Genomic DNA, 24,876 nt, shown 5'->3' with positions numbered 1-24,876 from the left:
CATTCCCGCCTGTTGTAGGTTTGGGGAAGAGCGGCGACCTAAAGGGATCCATCACCCCTGTAATCCTTGAAAAAATAAAAAATAAAAATTAAAGAGAAAAATAAAAAGCTATAGATGTGATCTGAAAGTCAGAGCTCATGCGCCTCCTACTGACACCAAGCTTGAACTGGTTCGGCTGGAGCCAGTGTGTGGGTGTATACCGCAGAGGAGCTAATCTTTTAGTGTTTACTTTACTGTGTCAGCCTCCTAGTGGCAGCAACATAACAGCCATGGTCCTGTGACCCCCAGTGAGGCGAATGAAAAAAAAAAAATATAACTTATTTTCTAACTGGTGGAATGGAGGGTTTACAGTCAGCTTCTGTGGCGCCCCTGAGGCTCAGTCGCCACAGAGGTACTGCATCTTCTCCTAAGGTGTAGTGCCCCACCGTCCTGGTGAGTTGGGAGCTCCTTTCCGCACTCCAACACCTGCATCGCACACACAGGATAGTTCAGCACTGATCACATTGCGGCTCATGCTTAGAGGGTAGCAGAGCACCTCTGGTGATTCCTTGCTTCGTAACACGAGATGTGCTGGGAGGTGGGTGGAGTTGAGATTCATATAGAAGAGTGGGAAAGTTTAGAGTTGAGTTCAGTTCAGTCTGACAGAAGGTCAGCGGAGTAGGAAGCCACTCAGAGAGGAGTGGGGGATCCCTGGAAGAAGGGATGGAGGAAGGAGTGCTGCAGCTGCCTCAGTGACCTGAGCCAGCTGGCACGGGAAAGGAAGGAGAGACGTAGAACTGCAACCTAAGCTTCCATAAGAGAGAGAGAGAAGGAACAGCGTGGAACGAAGGAGTAGGAGAACAGAGAGGAGTGGGTTGGATAGGAACCCTGCCTATAGGTTCTCAGCGCAAGGCTGGGGCCCGGTCCCCGAGGTTGTATGGACACTTATGGTTCTGCAGCAGACACCGGTGGAGTAGTTGGCTGTAAATACACTACTCCCATCCAAGACTTGGGACACAACAGCAAACTGATAGAGAGCCGGGATCCAGGAGCATCCCCGAGCAGGCTACAGCTGTCTGTCATACAAGTAGAGTTGCTAGGAACATCTGACAGGAGGAACTTCAGAGAACCACAGTACTGGAGCTCTTCACACTAAAAGGCGCAATAGAGGAGTCGTTCAGGAAAGGTACATGTCGGCGGAGTGTGGGAGAGCCCTGACTTGCCCGGGAGGTTGATTGAGTCTCTACCCCGGAGTACACGGCATGGAGGCAGGCACCAGTGTGTACCACGAACTGAGTAAAGCTTTGAAACTGCAAGCTCTGGTGTCCTCCATTCCTTCGTTGCTAGCACCTTCAGCGCCGCTACATCTGGGTACCAGCATCCACACCATCCTGCACTTCTCCAGATCAATTGCACCTACACTGCCCTGGGACTACAGCTCCACCTGTGGGGAGCTACACCATCTTTGCTGCATCACACCATCAGTCCCAGTGGATCTGCAAGCAGCTTTGGCGTAACATCTTACTTGCCAAACACCACTGGTGGCGTCACAAACTATCCATATAAACTACATCATAAACATCACCCGCCATTGTTATTGAGCGCCCAGGGCCACGGACCGGGTCACCGCTGCTGTGACATTCTCCCCCCGACACCGGCCTGGTACCGAGTACCCCACAACCCTGGGAGGGCGACCCACTTCCATTCTCTTTGGATTTGTTATGTAAACAGATTATAAAAACAGAATTATCTATGGAATTATATTATTCACAGAACTGTGCAATATAAGAATGCTTTCACAATGGAAGGGTTGATAAAAATAATCAATTCTTCTAGCTACTGTATATTTACAAAGTTATTGGAGGAATTTGTCAAGGCGGTTTGAAGGCAAAGGGTGATCACAACAAATACTGATTTGATTATGGTAATCTTTTGCTCATTCACTTTACGATATCATAAAAATAAACTATTTAACACTTCAGCTTGTAAAAGCATTCTTACCTTGCAGATGATTTTTTCCCCCCACCTTTCCTACAACTTTTGCACAGTACTGTCTATAGTGAACATATACAAGAAAGGGAGCCAACCTCAAGAACCATAAAGATCTTCTTTGGGGTTTCAATAACATGATAAAGTCTACAAACATGCTGATGACTTAGGTTCTTCATTGCTTCAATTTCTGTTTTGACACGAGGCAAATCATCCTTAAAAAAAAAAAAAAAAAAAATTAATAAAAAAAAAAAATGTAAAATATATATATATATATATATATATATATATATATATATATATATATATATACATACATACACTTAGGTCCATATATATTTGGACAGAGACAACATTTTTCTAATTTTGGTTCTAGCCATTACCACAATGAATTTTAAACAAAAGAATTCAGATGCAGTTGAAGTTCAGACTTTCAGCTTTCATTTGAGGGTATCCACATTAAAATTGGATGAAGGGTTTAGGAGTTACAGCTCCTTAACATGTGCCACCCTGTTTTTAAAGGGACCAAAAGTAATTGGACAGATTAAATAAAATGTTCATTTCTAATACTTGGTCTTGAACATCACCAGTCACTGGGTTTCCTCCTTTTTGATGCTCTGCCAGGCCTTCACTGCGGTGGTTTTCAGTTGATGTTTGTTTGTGGGCCTGTCTGAAGTTTAGTCTTTACCAAGTATACGGCCATGTGCACACGATGCAGATTTGCAGCGTTTCCGCAGCGGATTTTACCGCGCAGAAACGTTGCATATCCGCATTGTGATGTACAGTACCTTTAAAATGGAAAAAAAAAAAAAAAACGCTGTGCAGACGCTGCTGATTTTTCCTGCGGTACAAAATCCGCAGCATGTTACTTCTTTTGTGCGGTTTTCTATCTCCCCTGTTACCAAATCCGCAGGGGGAAGACCGCAATGGAAAACCGCACAAAAACCGCGTGAAAAATGGAAGAAATCCGCAGGAAAAATGCAGGTCATTTGACCTGCGGTGTTCTTCCATTCTGCACGGAAAAATCCGCAGGGCTCAAAACTCCGTCTGCACTCAGCCTACATGTGATTCGAACTTTGTAGTGTACTTGGTTAAATGCCCTTGTGGCCTCTATGTAGGGGAAACAACCCAACATGTTAAGGATCGTATTGCTAGTCATAAGTCTACAATTAGGGTATGTGCACACGCTGCGGATTCTGCTGCGTTTCCGCAGCGTTTTTGGCTCTGCAGAAACGCTGCAGATTCTGCTGCGTTGTACAGTACCTTTATTTCCTATGGAAATAAAAAAAAGCTGTGCACATGCTGCGGTTTACAATCCGCAGCATGTCAATTGTTTGGTGCAGAAACGCTGCGGTTTTACACCTCATCCATTATGAGGTGTAAAACCGCAGGGCAAAACCGCAGAAAAAACGCAGATAATCCGCAGCACTTTGTCCTGCGGATTTCCTGCGGTTTTCTCTACAAAATCCGCAGAGACTAAAAACTACGTGTGCACATAGCCTTAGGTGTAAAAAGAACTGGTTACCCTTTACCTGAACACTTTTCTAAATTCCGACATTCAGTTGCACAGCTGAAGTACCAAGTAATTGAGCGTGTACCCCGTCCAAGAAGGGGTGGTGATCATGTTAAGCTCTTGAGGGAAAGGGAAACATTTTGGATACATAAATTGGACACTTTAGCCCCTATAGGGCTTAATAGAGAGATAGATTGGCTTGTGTGAATATTAACTTATTTTCTGTTATTTTGCAGACTCGCTAGTATGCTATTACCTTAGGTGAGTTTGTTCCGCCCCTTGGACTTGGTCATAAACCCAGTCTAATATATCCCCAATAACCTCTCCTTCCATTTACCCCTTAAATTTATCATTTTATATGTGTCAATAACCTCTCCTTTATCTCTCATTAATCTCATAAGTTTATCAGTACATACGTGTCTTCTATGGCTTCTTTCTAGTTGCTCTATATATGTATATGCCCATCCTGCATGAGCTTCCTAATCAAACGTATGCTGTGACAGTCCTACAACCATGACGCTGCTTTGTTTATTATCCTGACAACTTACACACTCATTCAATCCAAGGAGACGCTGCCTTGCCTGTTACCCTGACAACCTACACACCCATTCAGTTCAACAAAAGTCTTTTAGTCTGCGCAGTAGAGACATAACACTGCGACGTCACTTCCGGTCAGACACTGCCACCGGTACATGTATAAAAACCGCTCAGTGCTGGGAGCGGGTGTATGCTGTCATTGCAGCCAGGCGCGGGAGCGCCGCTCTACAACATATCACCAGGTATTTTGTACACTGTGGGTAGTTACTCTATTAAACAGTGCTATATCGAACTATGAGAGCGCTGCTCCATAACATATCACCAGCCATTATATACACACTGGGTAGCGTTTGTATTACTCCACCTAGTAGCGCTATTTTTAACCATATGTGCACAACGTGACGATGGCGTTCCTTTTTCGCCTATATATCTTTTTTGCATATTCGGGGCAACAATAGTGTATTACCCACTTTAAGGACAGCGCAGCAACACTATGGCAATCCGTTACTTTTAGATACCTTTTCACACTGTCTACAGACTCCTAGCAACATTAGTCATTCATTACAATGACAGCACGGCGATGTTATAGGACTAGACATATTGTATAGTCACTACATATAAGCTGAATATGACTATTCCTTTCAGCCACCTCTCTTGGGCTTCTTGTTTGGGGGAGTTCTATTCTTCTCTGCACCTTATGTCAAGATCCAATTCTGGATTAAGGTGATCCCTTCTCTCATTTTCAACTCAATATGGTGCCAGTTTACAAGGCTGTTTTTCATATTACTATAAAAAACCGGATTACTTACCGGTAATACTCTTTTGTAGACCCACGACAGCACCCGCTGAGAGGGGATCCGCCCCTAGGAACAGGAAACCTACAGAGATAAAAGGGACGGTCCCCCTCGCTCCCTCAGTTGGATTACAGAGAACAAGAGGAACCGCCACACATGCTTTAGTCAATTTGCTCAGTAAGCGAATATACTGTATATTTTACTACATTTCACATTTATATACAGCTTCTATCCTTCACCCACCAGAGTGAACCAAGTGTAGATATACCAAGGGAGGGAAGTGAGCTGGTGCTGTCGTGGCTCTACAAAAGAGTATTACCGGTAAGTAATCCGTTTTTTTTCTCTTCGCCACAGCAGCACCCACTGAGATTTTCAGAGATAATCACCTGGGAGGGCCCACCGTGTTAAGGACAGATCTACCAAAGGCCAAGTCATCGGAAGACGACAAATCTAGCCTGTAGTGATTATAAAAGGCAGAAGGAGAAGACCAGGTTGCGGCCTTACATATTAGCTCAATTGGGACATCCGTCCTTTCAGCCCAGGAAGATGATATGGCTCCTGCAGAATGTGCCCTCACGCCCTGTGGCGGGCCTTCTTTTTGCCGAATATGACAATGCGTTTCTGATCCACACTTCGTTACCCTGGAAAAAAAAAAAAAAAAAAAAAAGCCCTGCTCTGCCTCCAGAGCCTAGAGTTATCTATATAGACTAAGATGGCCCCCTTTACGTCTAGGCCATGCCGTCTTTCCTTCTCTGGTGTTGCCGGGCTATCATAAAAAAGAGGGAAGGTAGATTTTTTGGATCTATGGAATTTAGCAGCCTTTCTAGGGAGGTAGGACGGGTCCGTCTTTGACACTATTCTGCCCTGAAATATTGTCAGGAAGGAGCATCTATTGACAGGGCCTGGAGATCATGCATCCTCCTTGCCGATAGAGCTACTAATAAGGCGGCTTTCAATGAAACGCACTTTATTGAGGTCAAGTGTATGGGCCCAAACGGTCGCTGTGTGAAAGCATCTAGGACTAAGCTAAGGTCCCAAGGCGGTTTTTGAAGAATGTGAACCGGGTTTGCTTGCTGGCAAGCAGAGAAAGATCGAGCCACCCCTTCGTTGCCCGCACGTTATAATTATACTTGGCCTCCAGAGCCAAAACTTGGAATTTTAGGGTGTTACCTGCAAGTCCGAACTCAAGCCCTTCCTCCCGGAACTCTAATATGGCAAGGATAAAGACCCTCCCTGGAAAGGTCTGCTCAATGGAAAGTTAGTTTTTCCTGCAAGAGGGTGCCAATTAATTCATCTGAGAATCCCCTTAGCTTCAGTAGCTGCCTCTCAAATTACATGCCGTGAGGCGTAGACCTTTGACCCGAGGGTGGTAACAGGGTCTTTGTGAGCGCAGGTCCCGATCCAGAGTGAGAACCCATGACATGGCTCTCAGCCATGAAACCCACGGCTTTTTGGCCCTGCAGGCTATTAAGAGGACTCTCGCTCCTTATTTCCTCATCATCCTGGTAACAGCTGGCGACCATAACATCGGAGGGTCTGGTGAACCGTCCAAGGGTTTAGAAGGGCGTCGACTACATCCAAACTGTCTTGTTCTGTACCTTTAGACCCGCCTACTGTAGCGAACAGATCTCCGGCATACCCCATATAGCTGCTATCATCCTGAAGATGCCCCGGCTGAGCACCCATTCCCCTTGATGCCGGGTAGGATGGCTGAGGAGGTGTGCTCCGGAATTGTCCACTCATCTGACATGGAGAGCAACCAGGAACAGGCTCTGAAGTTGTTTATTACCCTGACAAAACAGGTCAATGGGAACAACAGGTGTGTTTTGGCTCTCTGCAGGATTCTCTCTGCGGTAGATATCAGAGTTCTTGACCGTATTCCTCCTCATACTATGAAGGTACCATATCATACCATGAAGCATCCTGAAGTGATATGAGGTCCTATGAAGTACCATGAAGCACTCTGAAGTAATGTGAAGTACCATGAAGCCATATGAACCACCATGAAGCAATGTGAAGTACCATGAAGCAATGTGAACCACCATGAAGTACTATGAAAGGTACTATAAAGTACCATGAAGTAATATGAAGCACTATGATGCAATCTGAAGTACTATGATGCAATACTAAGTATGACGTAGTACTATGAAGTACCATGAAGTAATATGAAGTATTATGAAACAAAAAAGATGCACGATGCAGCACTATTCAGTACTATTATGCCATCTGAAATACTATGATGCAATACTAAATATGATGAAGTACTATGAAGTACCCTGAAGCAATATGAAGTACTATGACTTACTATGGTGCAACAAGAAGCACAATGAAGTCCTATGACATACGATGGCGTACTAAAACATATCATGAAGTACCATAGAGTACTATGCAGCAATATTATGCGCTATGACATACTATGATGTACTATGGCGCAACAAGAAGTACCACAAGGTACTATGACATATCATGAAGTACCATGAAGCAATATGATGAGCTATGGCACACTATGATGCAACCAGAAGTACTATGAAGTACTATAACATATCATGAAGTACCACGAAGCAAATATGACGTACAATGAATTATATCATTAGCTGCGTGTGCATCACTATTTGCGCTTTTTCTGATTCATCTTTGGTGCATGTTTGCACCGGGCCGTAGTATTTGGTAATTTATACAGTGGTGTCCACCTTTCACTGCATATCTTTCGTACTATGAATTACCATGAAGTATTCTATGATGCAGTACGATTCATAGAGGCGCTATGATGTAATACGATACATCCAGACTCTATTATACCATATGATATACATAGGCCCCATGGGGTACAGATACTTACGGCCCCGCTTGAAGGTGCCAAACAAGAGACCAGGCCCACAGTTACATTCAAGGGAGCACCTCTCAGAGTTCCAGATAACCTCCACTCTGAATGGTGCATCTCAATTGTGAGAGTGACCTCACCCGAAGGAGCCAATTAACGAGCCGCAGCTGGCAATCTTCACGGAGACAATGCGCTGCTCAAGTCCACCATAAGGTTCTCAGCACATGAAATGGTGTGTGCCCCTAGGACTGCTACCAGTATGCTGCTGTTTACCAGGATCTATGACTGGTATTCCATTCTGGTACTTGCCTGGCTTCCAGCTACTTAGCTGCTGCCATCTAACGAGAGCAGTCACACTCGGACTGGAATGGCTGCCAACCCTCGGAGAGCAGGAAGAAGAGTGAGTGAACTCCTGCACACTGCTTCACAGTCCCCTGCCGGGTGCTGTAGCCACCAATTGCAAGCCGAGGGTCCAGCTATACTGAGCTTCCCCTCCAGGGAGCAGGGTGAGGTTAGTGCACTCCCACACACACACACACACACACACACACACACACACATCAACCAGACTAGGGATCTTCAGCTAGTCTCCCACTCTGGTAATTGCCCAGCCTTCATCTGCTCAGCAGCCACCTAAAGAGAGCAGCCCAGCATCTCCTTGATGATTAACACATGGTACCGGCTGTGGAAACTCAGCCTAAGATGTGGTCTGCTTCACCGTGTACCACCTCTGTCTAGAGCGTCCACTCTTTCTGCTGCTCTATGGTAGCACCTCCACCACTTCATGTGGGTGTACCTTGCACCGCCATACGAGGCGTTCTGAGACGTGGTTCGCTTTCCCGTCTACCACTTTTATCCGTGGCCATACAAGGCCTTCAACTGCAGACCCTCTGCGCAAACGCGCACCTGTTACATTCCAGCCATATCGTGCTGCATCCGTGAGCGAGGATGGCCTCACCTGGCCCCTACCTCACGCAGTCATTATCAGCCGAGGGGAGAGTCAATCTGCCTCGGCTCTCATCGTCCCTCTGGGACTCAGGCCCACCATGCCAAGCCCCCGGCTGTTGGCCTTCTGCGCCTCTCATACGCGCCAGGACGGCCTCTCCCGGTCTACGCTGTCGGACTGGAGCCAGTTCTACTCCAGCCATATGCTGCATCAACCATGCCAAGCCCCCGGCTGCTGGCCTTCTGCACCGTGCTACGCCTCTCATACGCGCCAGGTCGGCCTCTCCCGGTCTACCCTGTCGGACTGGACCATACCACTGACAATCCGCCAGGAGTCAGGTATGGAATCAGCGTTCAGCATCTTACCGCATTCCGCATCATACCTGGGGGTGCCGGTAGCCTTGACACGGAGTCGCGCTCTTACCCTGAGCCAGGACACTCTGGTCCGTAATGCTGCGTCCCGTCCCCCAAGGGGAGTCTCCATAGGTGCCGGCTCCTGCCGCTCTATGCACCGTATGTGAGCCAGGCACATCGTTACCAGGCCTCACGCTGCATTACCAGCAGAGCGGGGAGTTGAATATCAGATCTCCCCCGAACGCTGCTTCCAGCTCTGGGGCCACTGCAGCTCATATGGACGCTGTACAGGCGGCAACCAGGCCAGGTATCCTCTTGCGAGCTTCTCTCTATGGATTCCTTCTAGGAACAGGAAACCAACTGAGGGAGCAAGGGGGACTGCCCCTTTTATCTCTGTAGGTTTCCTGTTCCTAGGGGCAGATCCCCTCTCAGAGGGTGCTGTCGAGAAAATATATGTGTGTGTTTTTACCACTATGATACACTGAGAAAGTCATAATTTTTATTGTGTTTTCATTTTTGTTTTTGTCTTCTTTATGTCTGATATATTTTATTTCTTTTGTATTTTCAGTGATAAAGGCTCTGGCTGAGCCAAAACGTCTTGTTTAGATCGCTTCTGCTATATTCTTGTTTGGCTCCCACATATTCTATTTATAATATAGTGAGCATTTATTTGCATGAAACCTGAGTGTGAGGTGAATTATACTATTTCACCAAGTGAAATGCATGCTCAATTGGGTTGAGATCAGGTGACTGACTTGGCCATTCAAGAATATTCCACTTCTTTGCTTTAATAAACTCCTGGGTTGCTTTGGCTTTCTGTTTTGGGTCATTGTCCATCTGTAGTTTGAAACGATGACCAATCAGTTTGGCTGCATTTGGCTGGATCGGAGCACTCAGTATGGCTCTGAATACCTCAGAATTCATTCGGCTGCTTCTGTCCTGTGTCACATCATCAATAAACACTAGTGACCCAGTGCCACTGGGAGCCATGCATGCCCAAGCCATCACACTGCCTCCGCCTTGTTTTACAGATGATGTGGTATGCTTTGGATCATGAGCTGTACCACGCCGTCGCCATACTTTTCTCTTTCCATCATTCTGGTAGAGGTTGATCTTTGTTTCATCTGTCCAAAGAGTGTTCTTCCAGAACTGTGCTGGCTTTTTAAGATGTTTTTTTTTTAGCAAAGTCCAGTCTAGTCTTTTGATTCTTGATGCTTATGAGTGGCTTGCACCGTGCAGTGAACCCTCTGTATTTACTTTCAGGGCTGTGGAGTCGGTAAGCCAAACCTGCAACCCCGACATTTCCCTTCCCCCGACTCCGACATATATTGCTTATATTTAAGTGAAAATTATTGTAGTACAATGTGAACATCAGACATTTAATCATTTTTTATGATACAATAATCAAGACATTTAGATAGAACATAATATATTTATTGGAATACAACTTTAGAACACAAAAAACTAATAAATTGTAAATATGTAATATCGATAGTGTGTGAAATATATATATATATACACACACACACACACACACACACTAATACTATGTAATAAACTATGTAAATGGCAAAAAAAGTTTAACAAAAACATACTAAACATTTGTGCAGTCTATGAAATTGTTCTAAGAAATAGAATTGCCTCCATCAGATCCTCCTTCATAGATGACCTCAAATCTGACCTAATAATTTTAAGGCCAGAGAACAACCTCTCTACACTACCTTGGGTTGGAGGCAAAGCCGTAACCACATGGGCAACATCTCTAACAATTTCCAAGTATAAAGGAATTGCCTCATGCACAGTCAGTTTTGATGAACGGTTGAATTTTTCTTTTTGAGAGCAAGTGAAACATTTTGCTGCTCCATATCATCCAAATACTTGTCAAAGTCAAACTCCTCATCTGTTGAGGATGAAGATATGACAGTAGCACTGTCAGGACCCAAGTCCTCTTGCGCCTGGCAGTCGTCCTGTAGGCCACTCATCCTAACTGCTACCTCAGTCAGAGCTTCTTTTCCTTTAGTAAGCTGTTGACCATCAAGCAATATACGATGACTTGGGTCCACATAAACAGCTGCCAGAAAATTTTTATTTTCCAATAGCCGTGTCTCTCCGTTTCATTGAAGCAGAAATGCCATCTGCGATTAAATCTCCTCTTTGGGACAGGCAAAATAGCAAGTTCTTCCACTCCCTTATGAAAATGCCAGGAGTTAAATCCTCAGCTTGTAATTTTTTAGTCACGGTAAATAGGTGATTAAGCAATTCCTTCAATTCAGCCACCTGTGTCCATTGACCTTCATTTAGGGTTACCTGAGGGTTCGCCATATCTATAAGAAACGGTTTTAGCCAGGATCAAAATTAGGGGGGGGGGCAGAACCTCATACTGCACACCTCAGCTGCTGCAGAACCTTATACTGCACACCCCTACACTTGAAAATAAAGCCTGCACCTTAAGATGTGGTGAATGCAGTCTGTTTATTCCAACTATCAATTGATGTTGATGTGTTACTGAAGACGAGCAATGCCTGTCCTGAGCGTCCTTTTGGGCAGCTATGAGGTGTACCCGACTGGTGCTTAAAAAAAAAAAAAAAGTGTTAAGGCCCTTTTACATTTAGCGATGCACCAGTGATCCGACCCGGTCAGGATCGCTGGTGCATCGCTAAATGATCGCTAGTGAGCTTTCATACAGAAAGATCTCACAGCGATGCAGCAGCGACGCAGCGCACGATACTTACCATTCACACACAGCGATCCTGCGTCCTCCCGCCCGCCTCCATGCGTCGCTCGTCATCACAGCAGGAAGTCTCAGCAGGAAGCGCCCGACGAGAAATGGAGCCGGACATTCTCGCGCGATCAGCGATGGACAGCGGGGGAGCCGGTCGCTGGTAAGTATCACACATAGCGATATCGCTAGCAATATCGCTATAACGTCACAAAACCAGTGACGTTTTAGCGATATTGCTAGCGATATCGCTTAGTGTAAAACCCCCTATAGTCTGTGTGCTACCCGGCTTTCATTCTTTTTGGTACAGATAAGATATGGATAAATGGATAGATAGCAAAAGCAGATTAGAAATCTGCTCTATTGAAAACATTATCTATGAGCTCAAAAACCTTTCAGGTGATGCAGTTTTTTTAAAAAGATGATCAGCTTTTGCAGCTGAAAAACGTATCCTCAAAAAACGCAACAAAAACGGTGTGTGTGAATGTAGCCTTAGATCAGGAATAGAACAGCCATTTATAGGACATTTCATAACTTTCCCACATTCCTATGAAAAAATAATCAGCACATTCTGCAATGAACTACTGTACCCAATTTTTACATATTTTAGGAGTCGAACCATTTTATTCCGACTCCACAGCCCTGTTTACTTTCATGCAGTCTTCTCTTTATGGTAGATTTGGATATTGATACACCTACCTCCTGGAGAGTGTTGTTCACTTGGTTGGCTGTTGTGAAGGGGTTTCTCTTCACCATGGAGACTATTCTGCGATCATCCAACACTGTTGTCTTCCATGGGCGCCCAGGTATTTTTGAATTGATGAATTCACCAGTTTTCTCTCTCAGGATGTACCAAACTGTAGATTTTACCACTCCTAATGTTGTAGCAATTTCTCGAATGGGTTTTTTTCTGTTTTTTTGCAGCTTAAGGCTAATTTCACACTTGCTTTTTTTTTGCAGCGCGTTTTTCCCGCAAAAAAACGCATTGAAAAAACGCATACAACTGCTGCGTTTTTTTCAAGCAATTTTATGAGCATGCATGAAAAAAAAACACAGCGTTTTTATGCGTTTTTAGCGCGTTTGCGTTTTTTCCAAACATTAGGTGGCCCCTCACACTAACCCAAACCATGACTTTACTAACCCTGACCCTTAACCAAACCATACTTAACCCTAACCCAAACCCTAACTAACCCTAACCCTGACCCCAACCCCAACCCTAAACCCCCTTAACTAACCCTAACTCTAACCCAAACCCCTAAATTCCATGGTTAACAAAAAAAAAAAAAAAAAAACGCATGTGCAAAAAAACGCATACATAAGCATGCCTATGCGCACCCATAGACTTATAATGGGTGTCTTGCTGTAAAAAAACGCATTGCTCGCGCATGCGTTTTTTTGAGGCAAGTCAGACGCCAAAAAAAATGCAACAGGATGCATTTTGTGCGCCCGAGCGCATACCGCAAAAAAACGCATGCGTGGAAAAACGCGTACAAACGCATGTGTATGCGCACATAAGAGCATCCCATGCAAAGTATAGGGAAAAAAAACGCATGCGCTATTTAGCGCTAAAATACCGCGAAAAAAAACGCAAGTGTGAAACCAGCCTAAGAATGGCTTGTTTCACCTGCATGGAGAGCTCCTTTAACCGCATGTTTCCTTCACATCAAAACCTTCCAAATGCAAGCACCACACCTCAAATCAACTCCAGGCAATTTAGCTGCTTAATTGAGAATTACATAACAAAGGGATTGCTCACACCTGTCCATGAAATATGCCATACAAGGCCTATGCAAGACTTCCTATTAACTGAACTTCAAACCAAAAAATAAAGTATAAATCACAATTCTATAATAGACATTCAATTTGGTTAAAACCAACATTTATTTGGTCATAGATAAAATACATACTCCTTGTATACATCACAAAAAATAGAGATACACGGTGCACAATATAACCACCAACAAGGGTATCACAATAAACAGAATTCAGGGAAGAATGTAATTTTGTATAATATTGCTGTAGTGCACAGGATTATGTCTACACAAATTATATACCAATATTAACATAATGCAGTATATTTATAACATCTGCGCACCTCTTAGGCTATGTGCCCACGTAGCGTTTTAAAACGCTCACTAAAAACCGGACTCCTTCCCAGAAATCGCGCTTTTTTTCCGCGCGATTATGATCGCGATTTTGCCGCGCGATATTCAAGCACTTTCCAAGCGATTTGAAGCATCGCTTGGAAAGTGATTGACAGGTTGGTCACACTCGTCAAACATAGTGTTTGACAAGTGTGAGCAGCTTTTTACTATTGAGGCCGCCTATGCGGCATCAATAGTAAAAGATAGGATGTTATTAAAAAAAAAAAAAAAAGTGTATATTTACCTTCCGGCGTCCCGCGCTGCATTCCCGGGCCTCAGCGTTCCCAGTAATGCCTTGCGAGACCTGTGATGACGTAGTCTCGCGTTGCTATAGCGATCTCGAGAGACCGCTAGAGTCACGCGAGACTACGTCATTACAGGGCCTTGCCGCAAGGCATTACTGGGAACGCTAGGCCGGGAATGCAGTGCGGGACATCAGAAGGTAAATATACCCCGATTTTTTTTTTATTTTTTACAGGGGGATGGTACCCAGGGCCTGGAGGACAGTCTCCTCTCCTCCACACCGTGGGTACCAACCGCACATGAGACGCTTAACTTCCCACATGGTGGGCATAGCCACATGCGGGAAGTAAGCGGTTCTCATGCATTCCTATGGGTGCGGAATCGCGGCAATTCTTTGCGATTCCGCACAAAAGAAGGAGCATGCTGCGATATTTTCCGCGATGGAGAAAAAAAAAAAAAAATCGCAGCATGCTCATTCTTTTGTGCGGATTCACAAAGAATTGCCGCGATTCCGCACCCATAGGAATGCATGAGAATTGCTTACTTTCCGCATGTGGCTATGCCCACCATGCGGGAAGTTAAGCGTCTCATGTGCGGTTGGTACCCACGGTGTGGAGGAGAGGAGACTGTCCTCCAGGCCCTGGGTACCATCCCCCTGTAAAACAAAGAATAAAAAAAAAAAATCGGGGTATATTTACCTTCTGATGTCCCGCGCTGCATTCCCAGCCTAGCGTTCCCAGTAATGCCTTGCGGCAAGGCCCTGTAATGACGTGGTCTCGCGAGATCGCTATAGCAACGCGAGACTACGTCATTACAGGTCTCACAAGGCATTACTGGGAAAGCTGAGGCCCGGGAATGCAGCGCGGGGCGCCGGAAGGTAAATATACACCGATTTTTTTAGCATTTTAACATTCTATCTTTTACTATTGATGCCGCATAGGCGGCCTCAATAGTAAAAACCTGGTCACACTTGTCAAACACTATGTTTGACGAGTGTGACCAACCTGTCAATCACTTTCCAAGCGATGCGTCAAATCGCTTGGAAAGTGCTTGAATATCGCACGCGAAAATCGCGGCAAAATCACAATCATAATCGCGGCGAAATCACGCGGAAAAAAGCCGCGCGATTTCTGGGAAGGAGTCCGGTTTTTAGTGAGCGTTTTAAAACGCTACGTGGGCACATAGCCTAAATGTGTAAATAAATAACATTGTCCCCAGATACTGTAATTAGCCCCCCCTATTGAAGAAGCTCACGCGAAACGGCTGCCACTAACAGATCAGGTATTCACATTTTAGCTGCACTTTAAAAAGATTATATATATCTTTTTAAAGTGCTATGTGCAAAATGCGATAAGATATAGATATCATTTACATAATTACATGTAAATTGCCAAGTGGCAGTGTACAGATAGACAGCCTCAGAGTCAATGAAACTCAATCATCTCCAACCATAATGAAGCATATCTCTATGTGGAAAAACCCATAATCACAGTGAAGAGCCAATACATAGAATACACATGGCAGCTAAAATGTGAATATCTGATCTGTTAGTGACAGCCGTTCCCCGACGCGCGTTTCGCGTGAGCTTCTTCAATAGGGGGGGGGTAATTACAGTATCTGGGGACAATGTTATTTATTTACACATTTAAGAGAGGTGCACAGATGTTATAAATATACTGCATGATGTTAATATTGGTATATAATTTGTGTAGACATAATCCTGTGCACTGCAGCAATATTATACAAAATTACATTCTTCCCTGAATTCTGTTTATTGCGATACCCTTGTTGGTGGTTATATTGTGCACCGTATATCTATTTTTTGTGATGTATACAATGAGTATGTATTTTATCTATGACCAAATAAATGTTGGTTTTAACCAAATTGAATGTCTGTCCATGAAATAGCCTTGGAGCGAATTGTCCAGTTACTTTTGGTCCCTTTTAAAACAGGGTGGCACATGTTGAGGAGATGAAACTCCTAAACCCTTCATCCAGTTTTAATGTGGATACCCTCAAATGAAAGCTGAAAGTCTGAACTTCAACTGCATCTGAATTGTTTTGTTAAAAATTCATTGTGGCAATGTCTAGAACCAAAGTTAGAAAAATGTTGTCTCCTTCCAAATATATATGGACATATACACATATATATATATATATATATATATATATTTATTTATTTATTAGTTGCAAACATATACTTCCTCAAGCTCAATGTGGACAAATCTGAACTCATCATCTTTCATCCATCTCACAGATCTTCCTTACCTGACCTATCATGCTTTTCCCAGTACCAGAAGTCCGCTGCCTCGGAGTAACCCTTGACTTTGCTCTGTCCTTCAAACCACACACCCAAGCTCTTTCTCCCTCCTGTTGCCTCCAGCTCAAAAATATTTCAAGAATCCGTCCTTTCCTCAACCCTCAATCTACTAAAATGCTTGTGCACGCCCTCATCTCCCGCCTCGACTACTACAACATCCTTTTCAGTGGCCTCCCTGCTAACACCCTCGCACCTCTCCAGTCCATCCTTAACTCTGCTGCCCAACTAATTCATCTCTCTCTTCGCTACTCCTCCGCTTCTCCCCTCTGCAGATCTCTTCACTGGCTTTCATTCCCTCAGCGTATCCAGTTCAAATTACTAATACTGCCCTATAAGGCCATCTATAATCAGTCTCCGCCATATATCTCTGAACTAATCTCCCAATATCTTCCCTCACGTAATCTCCGGTCCTCTCAAGACCTCCTTCTCTCCTCCACACTTATTCGATCCTCACCCAACCGCCTCCAAGACTTCTCCCGAATAGCCCCATCCTCTGGAATTCTTTGCCCCAACATGTTCGACTATCAATCACATTCGGATCCTTCAAACGGAACCTGAAAACCCACCTCATCATGAAAGCTTACAGCCTGCAATGACCCCACTACCGGAGATCTCACCTCAACCAACACCGGAACTGTTGCAACCTCCCCAACCTACTGTCTCCTTCCCCACCATCCTGTAGCATGTAAGCCCGAAAGGGTAGGGTCCTCTCCCCTCTATATCAGTCTGTGATTGTTAGTTTGTTTACTGCAAGTGATATCTGTATTTGTATGTAACCCCTTCTCATGTACAGCACCATGGAATTAATGGTGCTATATAAATAATTAATATAGACACTACATTTGTTACTCTAAAGGGTTATCCAGGATCTCTAATAGTAAGGAGTGTTATGACCAATTCTCAGGTGGTCCCAAACAGTTACTGTGCTGCGTTGAGCAAGTTGTGTGTTTCAAGATGATCACTGTAGGGAAACACACACAGTTGTGCTTCTGGTTTCTTACAGCTGAGAAAAAAAGAACTTTCCTGAATGACAAATTGATAGGTGATAAGTGTCTGATCACTGTACGTAGAATTGAAATGCCCATCTATTGTTCCACGAGCTCTTTGCTGCTAACAGCAGTCAGGATCAACACAAGGGAACCTGTCACGAGGTTTTCCATATGGAAGTAGTGCTACAGATGCCGCTATAAAAATGACACTTTTTTTGCAGAGATTAGTGATGAGCGAACGTGCTTGGATAACGTGTTACCCGAGCATGCTCAGGTGTTGTCTGAATATCTTCGGCATGCTCGAATAATATGTTCGAGTTCTCACGGCTGCAACACATGCAGGGATTCCCCAAACAGGCAGTCCCCACATGTGTTACAGCTGTCTTAACAGCTGCAAATCATGCAGCCTCGGGGACTTGAGCACATTATTCTAGCACGACCAAGATACCCAGATATCCAATGAGCTCAGATATTGTTTCTCTACTAGTGATGAACAAATGTGCCAGTCATGAGAAATCTAGCATAGAACCCATATGGAGATCAGGCTAGAAGTGCAGAGACGTGGTCCGAGTGCATTGACATGACCCCACTGCACTTCAGGCCAGATTATATATAGCACTTTCAAAACCTTTACCTTATATTTTTCTTACCTTGGTATCAGTTCTTCAAAAAAGTAGGAGGAAAAAACACACACACCACACGACTTTTTGATATATCAAAACACAAGCATACCCCTAGGGATTCTTTGTCCATGATCTTGATTGCCACTTTCTCACCAGTCAGAAGATGAGTTGCACGCTTGACTTTAGCAAATCCCCCTACCATAGAGACAGAAAATGGTTGATATCATGATTGTAAGGACAAGAAAATGGTAGAAGTTAGCACATGAGACTGAACTGTTTCACCACTAAAGGATCAGACAGTTAAACTTATAATTGTTATATTTTGCAGTGTTCATTAGTTTTTAGTTGGTCTTGAATTTTTTTTTTTTTTTTTTTATAAAGAGCTTGTTGCATAGGTGTCTGACAACTACCATTGTTGTTTAGCAGTGATGGTTGAATACAGTGCTTATAAGCCTTTCAACTGAGCTTGAATTCACTGCATTCAAGCAGGCAGGTTTGAACACTTCTCTCTCAATACCTGCAAGCTTCAGTGCAGGGTTTACAATCTAGACAGCATTGGTGGTCAGTCTCTCCAGCAATGAGAACCAAAATTAGGCCCGGGGTCAGACTTGCGAGAAACTCGGACGAGTCTCACACGTCAATACCCGGCACTGCCGCTGGCACTCGGATCGGAGCGTTCAGCTGAATGTATTTCTATGCTGCTGAACGCCCTATGCCGAGTGCCGGGTATTGACGTGTGAGACTCGTTCGAGTTTCTCACAAGTCTGACCCTGGCCTTCGAGTCATTATCTCAACAAGTGTTGTAAATTTTAATAAACACAGTAAAATTAAAAAAAGTTTGCTCATAATTGCACTATCCAACAACACTCATTTAGGAGACTGAAATAACCCTCCTGTGCCATCTGCAGCAGGAGACAACTTATCCACAGCTAAGCTCCTGTAGTGTGCGCAGAGACTGATAATGGTGCCAGTCTCAGCACTTTAATCTCTCAGACGACATTGCCAATGGTGATAGAGGCATGTAAAGAGTCTTATAAAGGGATATTGCTCAGTTTGTCAGCCCATTGGCTGCCTCACAACACGTATACAAAAATGGCAAACAAAATTAATAATGTTCCAGTACCGAGATAGTTGCATCTGACCGTGCAGGGACATGGTCTGATCATACCACATTCTTCCTCGTCTAGCCAGGAAAGATTATACGGACGACATAGCAGTGGTTTGCAGCTGCTGCCTTCTGTGAGAAAAGATTTCCTTGCCAGTTTTAATCACATGATAGAGTGTGGCTTCCACGTCTCCCGGCCTCTGAATTCTTCATAAATTAAGTCAGTGACCAACGAGTTAGTCAGCAGCTGGAGCTCCTACCTCACTGACTTGATTTAGGATGAGATGATGGGACTGGAGACACAGAAGAAACACTCGCTCCTGTGATAAAACAGATAGGGTCAAGTTTTAGCTCTCAGAAAACAGCTGCCTGCAAGTCATTGCAATGCTCATTTAGATAATCACATATTCTTCCTCTCTTGGTCAGGAATTGCAGTATGTGCAGTACATGTCCCTGTACAGTCAGATACAGCCATTACACAGCACATAGCAGGGGCATGTTTATAAGATCTCAGCAGAGGAAATATATATTTTTTTAAAACACATCCAATTGTGGAACTACTTGTTCCAAGAGCTAATCCTTAACATATTATTGTCTGTGAAACAACTTCTTTAAGTTATATGTACCCCAACATTTTACCACTGGGGGGGGGGGGGGGAATAAAAGGGCATCACAACTCATTTAGTCAAGAGGCTAAAAGGAATCCTTCACTAGGTTTTTGCCAAGTATGAGAGCAACATGCAGTAAAGGCAAATACCACAATTCCAGTGGTGTATCACTTACAATTGCTGAACGTGGCCTAAGCAGCAAAGTAAGTCAAAGCCAGGAGTGAAAAATACTGGCCATGTGAATGCAGCCTTACAGTAGTTTTCATTAAAAAAAATAAAATAAGTGTTGCTATCAGCAGGAGATAATAACTAGAGGACTAGTAAAACTGCTGCCTGCTAGTCCAAATACACCCCAGTGATTGGCAGCTTTATGTGTACATTGTACGTGGGAAGAAAGCTGTCAATCAGCGGGGTTATACAGAGCTCAGCATTTAAGGAACTGCTAGATATGCAGCAGATGCTACTGATTTTATCAAAATGACAGTGAGCAGCTCAGTAAGTGACACAGCTCTACAGTCAGGGCCTCTGCTTCTACATTATGCTCCTCTCCCATGGAGTAACAAAAACCTAGTGACAGATTCCCTTTAAGGCCAGGATCACACATGCGAGAAACTCGCACGAGTCTCTTGCATCAACACCCGGCGCTGCCACCGGCATTCGGATCAGAGTTGAGATCCATGCATTTCTATGCAGCCGCATGCTCCGCTCCCGAGTGTAGGCGGTAGCGCTGGGTATTAAGATGCGAGACTCATCCGAGTTTCTCACATGTGTGATCCCGGCCTAAGACTTCACTTCTGGACTCTTGTTTCCCATTATGTAAAGCAGGCATGATACAAAAGTCAATTGTTACCTGTACCGATGGTCTCATGTAGCTCATAATACTTGAGCAGTTCTTCATAATCATGGACCACCATGTTTGTAACTTCGTATTAGCACACAGGTCCTGCAAAAGTAACAACACGTCAGAATACTGCCCCACAAACGTCACATTGTGCCTCTGTGGAAATGACACACAGGCCGATTCCATCATTAGTTACCGGAGGTGCTAACATTTTCGGCCCGTCACCCAAATGGGGAAATTACGGTATGTCAATTTCTGGGATTTCCAGGCACTAATATCACACACCATGCTACATTTCATATTCATGTGAGAAAACAGAAGGTGGAAACCGCACAAGTGTCCTAGCACTGAGAGTCCACACCTTTTTCTACAGGACCCATTTGCCTCGAATCTAGGCAAGTAGCCCATTAATTTAAGAGTAGCCAACTTTCTCATGATTTGCCGGTTACCATTGTCACACAGTTGTGTATAATCCGCCTACAATACATCACATAAGAAGTACACAATGAAAGAACGGCTTCAATAACGTTCTGATTAATCAGCGCCACATAACAGCATTATACTAAATATAACCTTCTAGCACTGCTCTACTGTTAGACTGCTGTGCAGTCTATGTAAGTGAAGGAACCCTGCCATAACAACAAAGACTAGCTACAAGTAGATCACACCTGTTGCCAAATGCGTAGGATATTTCTTTAGGATGGCAGCTAAAAAGAAGTTTCATCTTAACGCTTTAGTAACCATTTAATCCACGTGGAGTAATGAACACAGCATTTTATGCGCCCTTTTTGCAAAGGATGTCATGTAGTGTAGCAACCTACCTCTCCCCTTCTGAGCTTCGTACTGTGCCTCAAAAGTAGTGGTCGACCACATATGGGTTATCGGCATACATCGGAGAAATTGTGTACTGTTCGTTTTCTCCTATTAACCCTTTTGAAAATTGCAAACTTGGGGTCAAAGCAACATTTTAGTGGGGGGGGAGGGGGGTTATTTCATTTACTCAGCCCAATGTTATGCAAATGTGTGAATTGCGTCGTTTTCCAACAAATATGGGGTACTGGCGTCAGGAAAAATTGGACAACGAATTTAGTCAACCATTTTGTCCTGTTACCTTTGTGAAAATGAAACAAAATGGGGCCAAAGACAACATTTTTGTGGGAAAAATGTTTGTTTTTTCACAGCTCCACATTATAAAAGGTACATCAAGGGCTCTCCAAAGGCAACATGGGGCCTGCTATCGATTCCAGCCAATTCTGCATTCCAAAAATCCAATGGCGCTCCTTCTCTTCCAAACCAGTAGTTTCCCTCCACATGTGGTACTGGCGTATGCAAGAGAAATTGCAAAAGATATTTTGGGGTCCATCATTTTTTCTTGTTACCCTTGTAAAAATAACAATTTTGGGGCTAAATCCCCCCCCCCCCCAAAAAAAAAAAAAAAAAAAAAAAAAACTGCGTCCAAAGCGCTGCCGTTAAAGGGAATCTGTCAACCCATTTTTCGAGTATCAGCTGCCAGCACAGCCATCAGGGGGCTTATCTATTGCATTCTGTAATGCTGTATATAAGCCCCCGTTGTAACCTGGAAGATAAGAAAAATTAGTTATATTATACTCACCAGGGGGGCGGTCCGGTCTTGGTCCGATGGGTGTTGCGGGCTGGTGCCTCCCATCTAACTGTGACGTCCTCTTTGCCTGTTGTGGCTCCTGCGCAGGCGCACTGCTCTGCCCTCAGACCATCGGACCAAGACCGGACCGCCCCCCGGTGAGTGTAATATAACTAATTTTTCTTATCTTCCAGGTTACATCGGGGGCTTATATACAGCATTACAGAATACAATAGATAAGCCCCTGATGGCTGTGCCGGCAGCTGATACTCACATTATAAATTCCCTTTAAGGACTGGAAACATACCCATAAAGTGTTCAAGAGCCATTAGCTCATAAAGTGACTGGTCAGAATTGCAGATACTGGCCTGGTCAGGAAGGGAAAAAAAAAAGGCTCTGGCACAAAAGGCAGGGCTATGGAGACAGTAAGCCAAACCAACGACTCCTCAACAACCTTGACTACCGACTCCACATGCCAGGCAAAAGGGTGAGGGTTTTGGTCCTTCAGGAAAGGTACTTCTGTGCCCTGTTGAGGGCCGAGCAAAGTACTGCAGTGCCCAGGTGCTGGGGCTCTTTGACCTTTTCCGGCACTTGTGCACTGCCGACGTGCGCCAAACGCACCATATTGCATTTTGGTGCGCTCAGTGCACCGTCAAAAGGGCGCATGCACCGCCAAAAGCATACCAGCGCATGGCCAGTATACCCAATGCTAAAGATAGGGTACATAGGTCACATGCAGCATCATGCGCCCATAGGAGGAGCTGACCAGAGGGGGCAGAGCTGCACGGCGGCCGTGCGCTGCGCCTCCTAACGCTAGAGTGAAACTAGCCTGAGCAGTGAGTTTGTCAGCAAAATCTCCCATGCTTTCCTACCCTCTGAATCCATTAAAATCTGCCTTTCTGAAGGTCGACCTTAAAGTCAGAGTCCTCACTTATAGTCACACCGCAGTCAAGGAAAACAAAACACCATGGAAATAAGGACATTATTATAATTCAGCAACAATGTCAATAACATTAAAATAATGTCAAATGGCCACAGAGTTCACTGAACATAAAACTGTACCATAAAAAAAGGTGGAGGATAAAGGAATGTGCAGTTTTCAGAAATTAGATTACCAGGTTTGAGTCTCTTCTTGCAGGTGTCGCTTATTGCCCATGGCACAGATGTCACAGACAGCGCTGCAGCCAATCACTGAACCCAGCGTCCACTGGGAGAGGGTCACCGAGCTCAGCGCTACGGACAAACAGACATAGGCGGCCACACTATCTATCTATATACACACAGGGCACATGGACTGCGAGGCTAACCCATCAAACTGCTCACAAAGATGAAGCCATGCCAGGAGCTAGAGCACTGCACAATGGCTCCCGTCCTGCCAGTAACCAACCTGTCGCTCCTTGCTTCTCACAGTCGACCGCCCGCAGAACACTGGGCACAGCTTACGTCTCCACTCTCCAGGAATCAACATTTAAATTTACCGGCGAACAAAGACAACTTCCGGCTGCAGAGCAATAACCAATGGAATCAAACCTCTGGAACCAAGAGCTGGTCTGCGCGCTGTGCATGCCGGGAGGGAGGTCATGTGGCAGTGTGCCGGCGCCGAACGCCATGATGGTGGAGGAATAGCCTCCTAACATGCAGATCTAAAATTTCGTGTTACTTTCAATGAGCCAATGTAGCATGTGCCCGGGCGCTGTACTGCGCTGTGATGTAAGCATGGCTTTGTTACTGAGTAATATGTGCTGTTCATTATAGTGAGCTGCTGAGTATTGAAAGCTTATTGGTTGCCTTGCACCTCTATCTGTCACATCTGCCCCCACAACAGTGTATGCCTGCCAACTGATATCCCCCCCAACAGTGTATGCCTGCTAACTGATATTCCCCCACAACAGTGTATGCCTGCCAACTGATATCCCCCCCAACAGTGTATGCCTGCTAACTGATATTCCCCCACAGCAGTGTATGCCTGCCAACTGATATTCCCCCACAACAGTGTATGCCTGCCATCTCATATTCCCCCACAGCAGTGTATGCCTGCCATCTGATATTCCCCCAGCAGTGTATGCCTGCCAACTGATATTCCCCCACAACAGTGTATGCCTGCCATCTGATATTCCCCCACAGCAGTGTATGCATGCCATCTGATATCCCCCACAACAGTGTATGCCTGCCATCTGATATTCCCCCACAGCAGTGTATGCATGCCATCTGATATCCCCCACAACAGTGTATGCCTGCTAACTGATATTCCCCCACAGCAGTGTATGCCTGCCAACTGATATTCCCCCAGCAGTGTATGCCTGCCATCTGATATCCCCCACAACAGTGTATGCCTGCCATCTGATATTCCCCCACAGCAGTGTATGCATGCCATCTGATATCCCCCACAACAGTGTATGCCTGCCATCTGATATTCCCCCACAACAGTGTATGCCTGCCATCTGATATCCCCCACAACAGTGTATGCCTGCCAGATGATATTCCCCCACAGCAGTGTATACCTGCCAACTGATATTCCCCCACAGCAGTGTATGCCTGCCAACTGATATTCCCCCAGCAGTGTATGCCTGCCATCTGATATCCCCCACAACAGTGTATGCCTGCCATCTGATATTCCCCCACAGCAGTGTATACCTGCCAACTGATATTCCCCCACAACAGTGTATGCCTGCCAACTGATATTCCCCCACAGCAGTGTATACCTGCCAACTGATATTCCCCCACAGCAGTGTATGCCTGCCAACTGATATCC

General features: G+C 44.8%; 1 protein-coding gene across 1 annotated transcript in view; it reads right to left on the bottom strand.

The window, feature by feature from the left end:
• The window catches only part of MELK (maternal embryonic leucine zipper kinase), an 81,130-nt gene extending 57,464 nt beyond the window's left edge, over nt 1-23,666 (bottom strand). Inside the window, exons 1-4 of the mRNA XM_073549657.1 lie at nt 23,512-23,666; nt 20,534-20,626; nt 18,080-18,165; nt 2,067-2,183 (exon numbers count right to left, since the gene is read on the bottom strand). Of these exons, the coding sequence (XP_073405758.1) occupies nt 2,067-2,183; nt 18,080-18,165; nt 20,534-20,597 (267 nt within the window). The 5' untranslated portion in view covers nt 20,598-20,626; nt 23,512-23,666. The remainder of the gene's footprint in view (nt 1-2,066; nt 2,184-18,079; nt 18,166-20,533; nt 20,627-23,511) is intronic.
• Nucleotides 23,667-24,876: the final 1,210 nt, after the last annotated feature.

The sequence above is a fragment of the Dendrobates tinctorius genome, unplaced genomic scaffold, assembly GCF_039654945.1.
Source record: "Dendrobates tinctorius isolate UK_male_01 unplaced genomic scaffold, ASM3965494v1 ptg000160l, whole genome shotgun sequence".
Taxonomy (NCBI): domain Eukaryota; kingdom Metazoa; phylum Chordata; class Amphibia; order Anura; family Dendrobatidae; genus Dendrobates; species Dendrobates tinctorius.
This window is presented reverse-complemented; position numbering and strand designations above follow the sequence as displayed.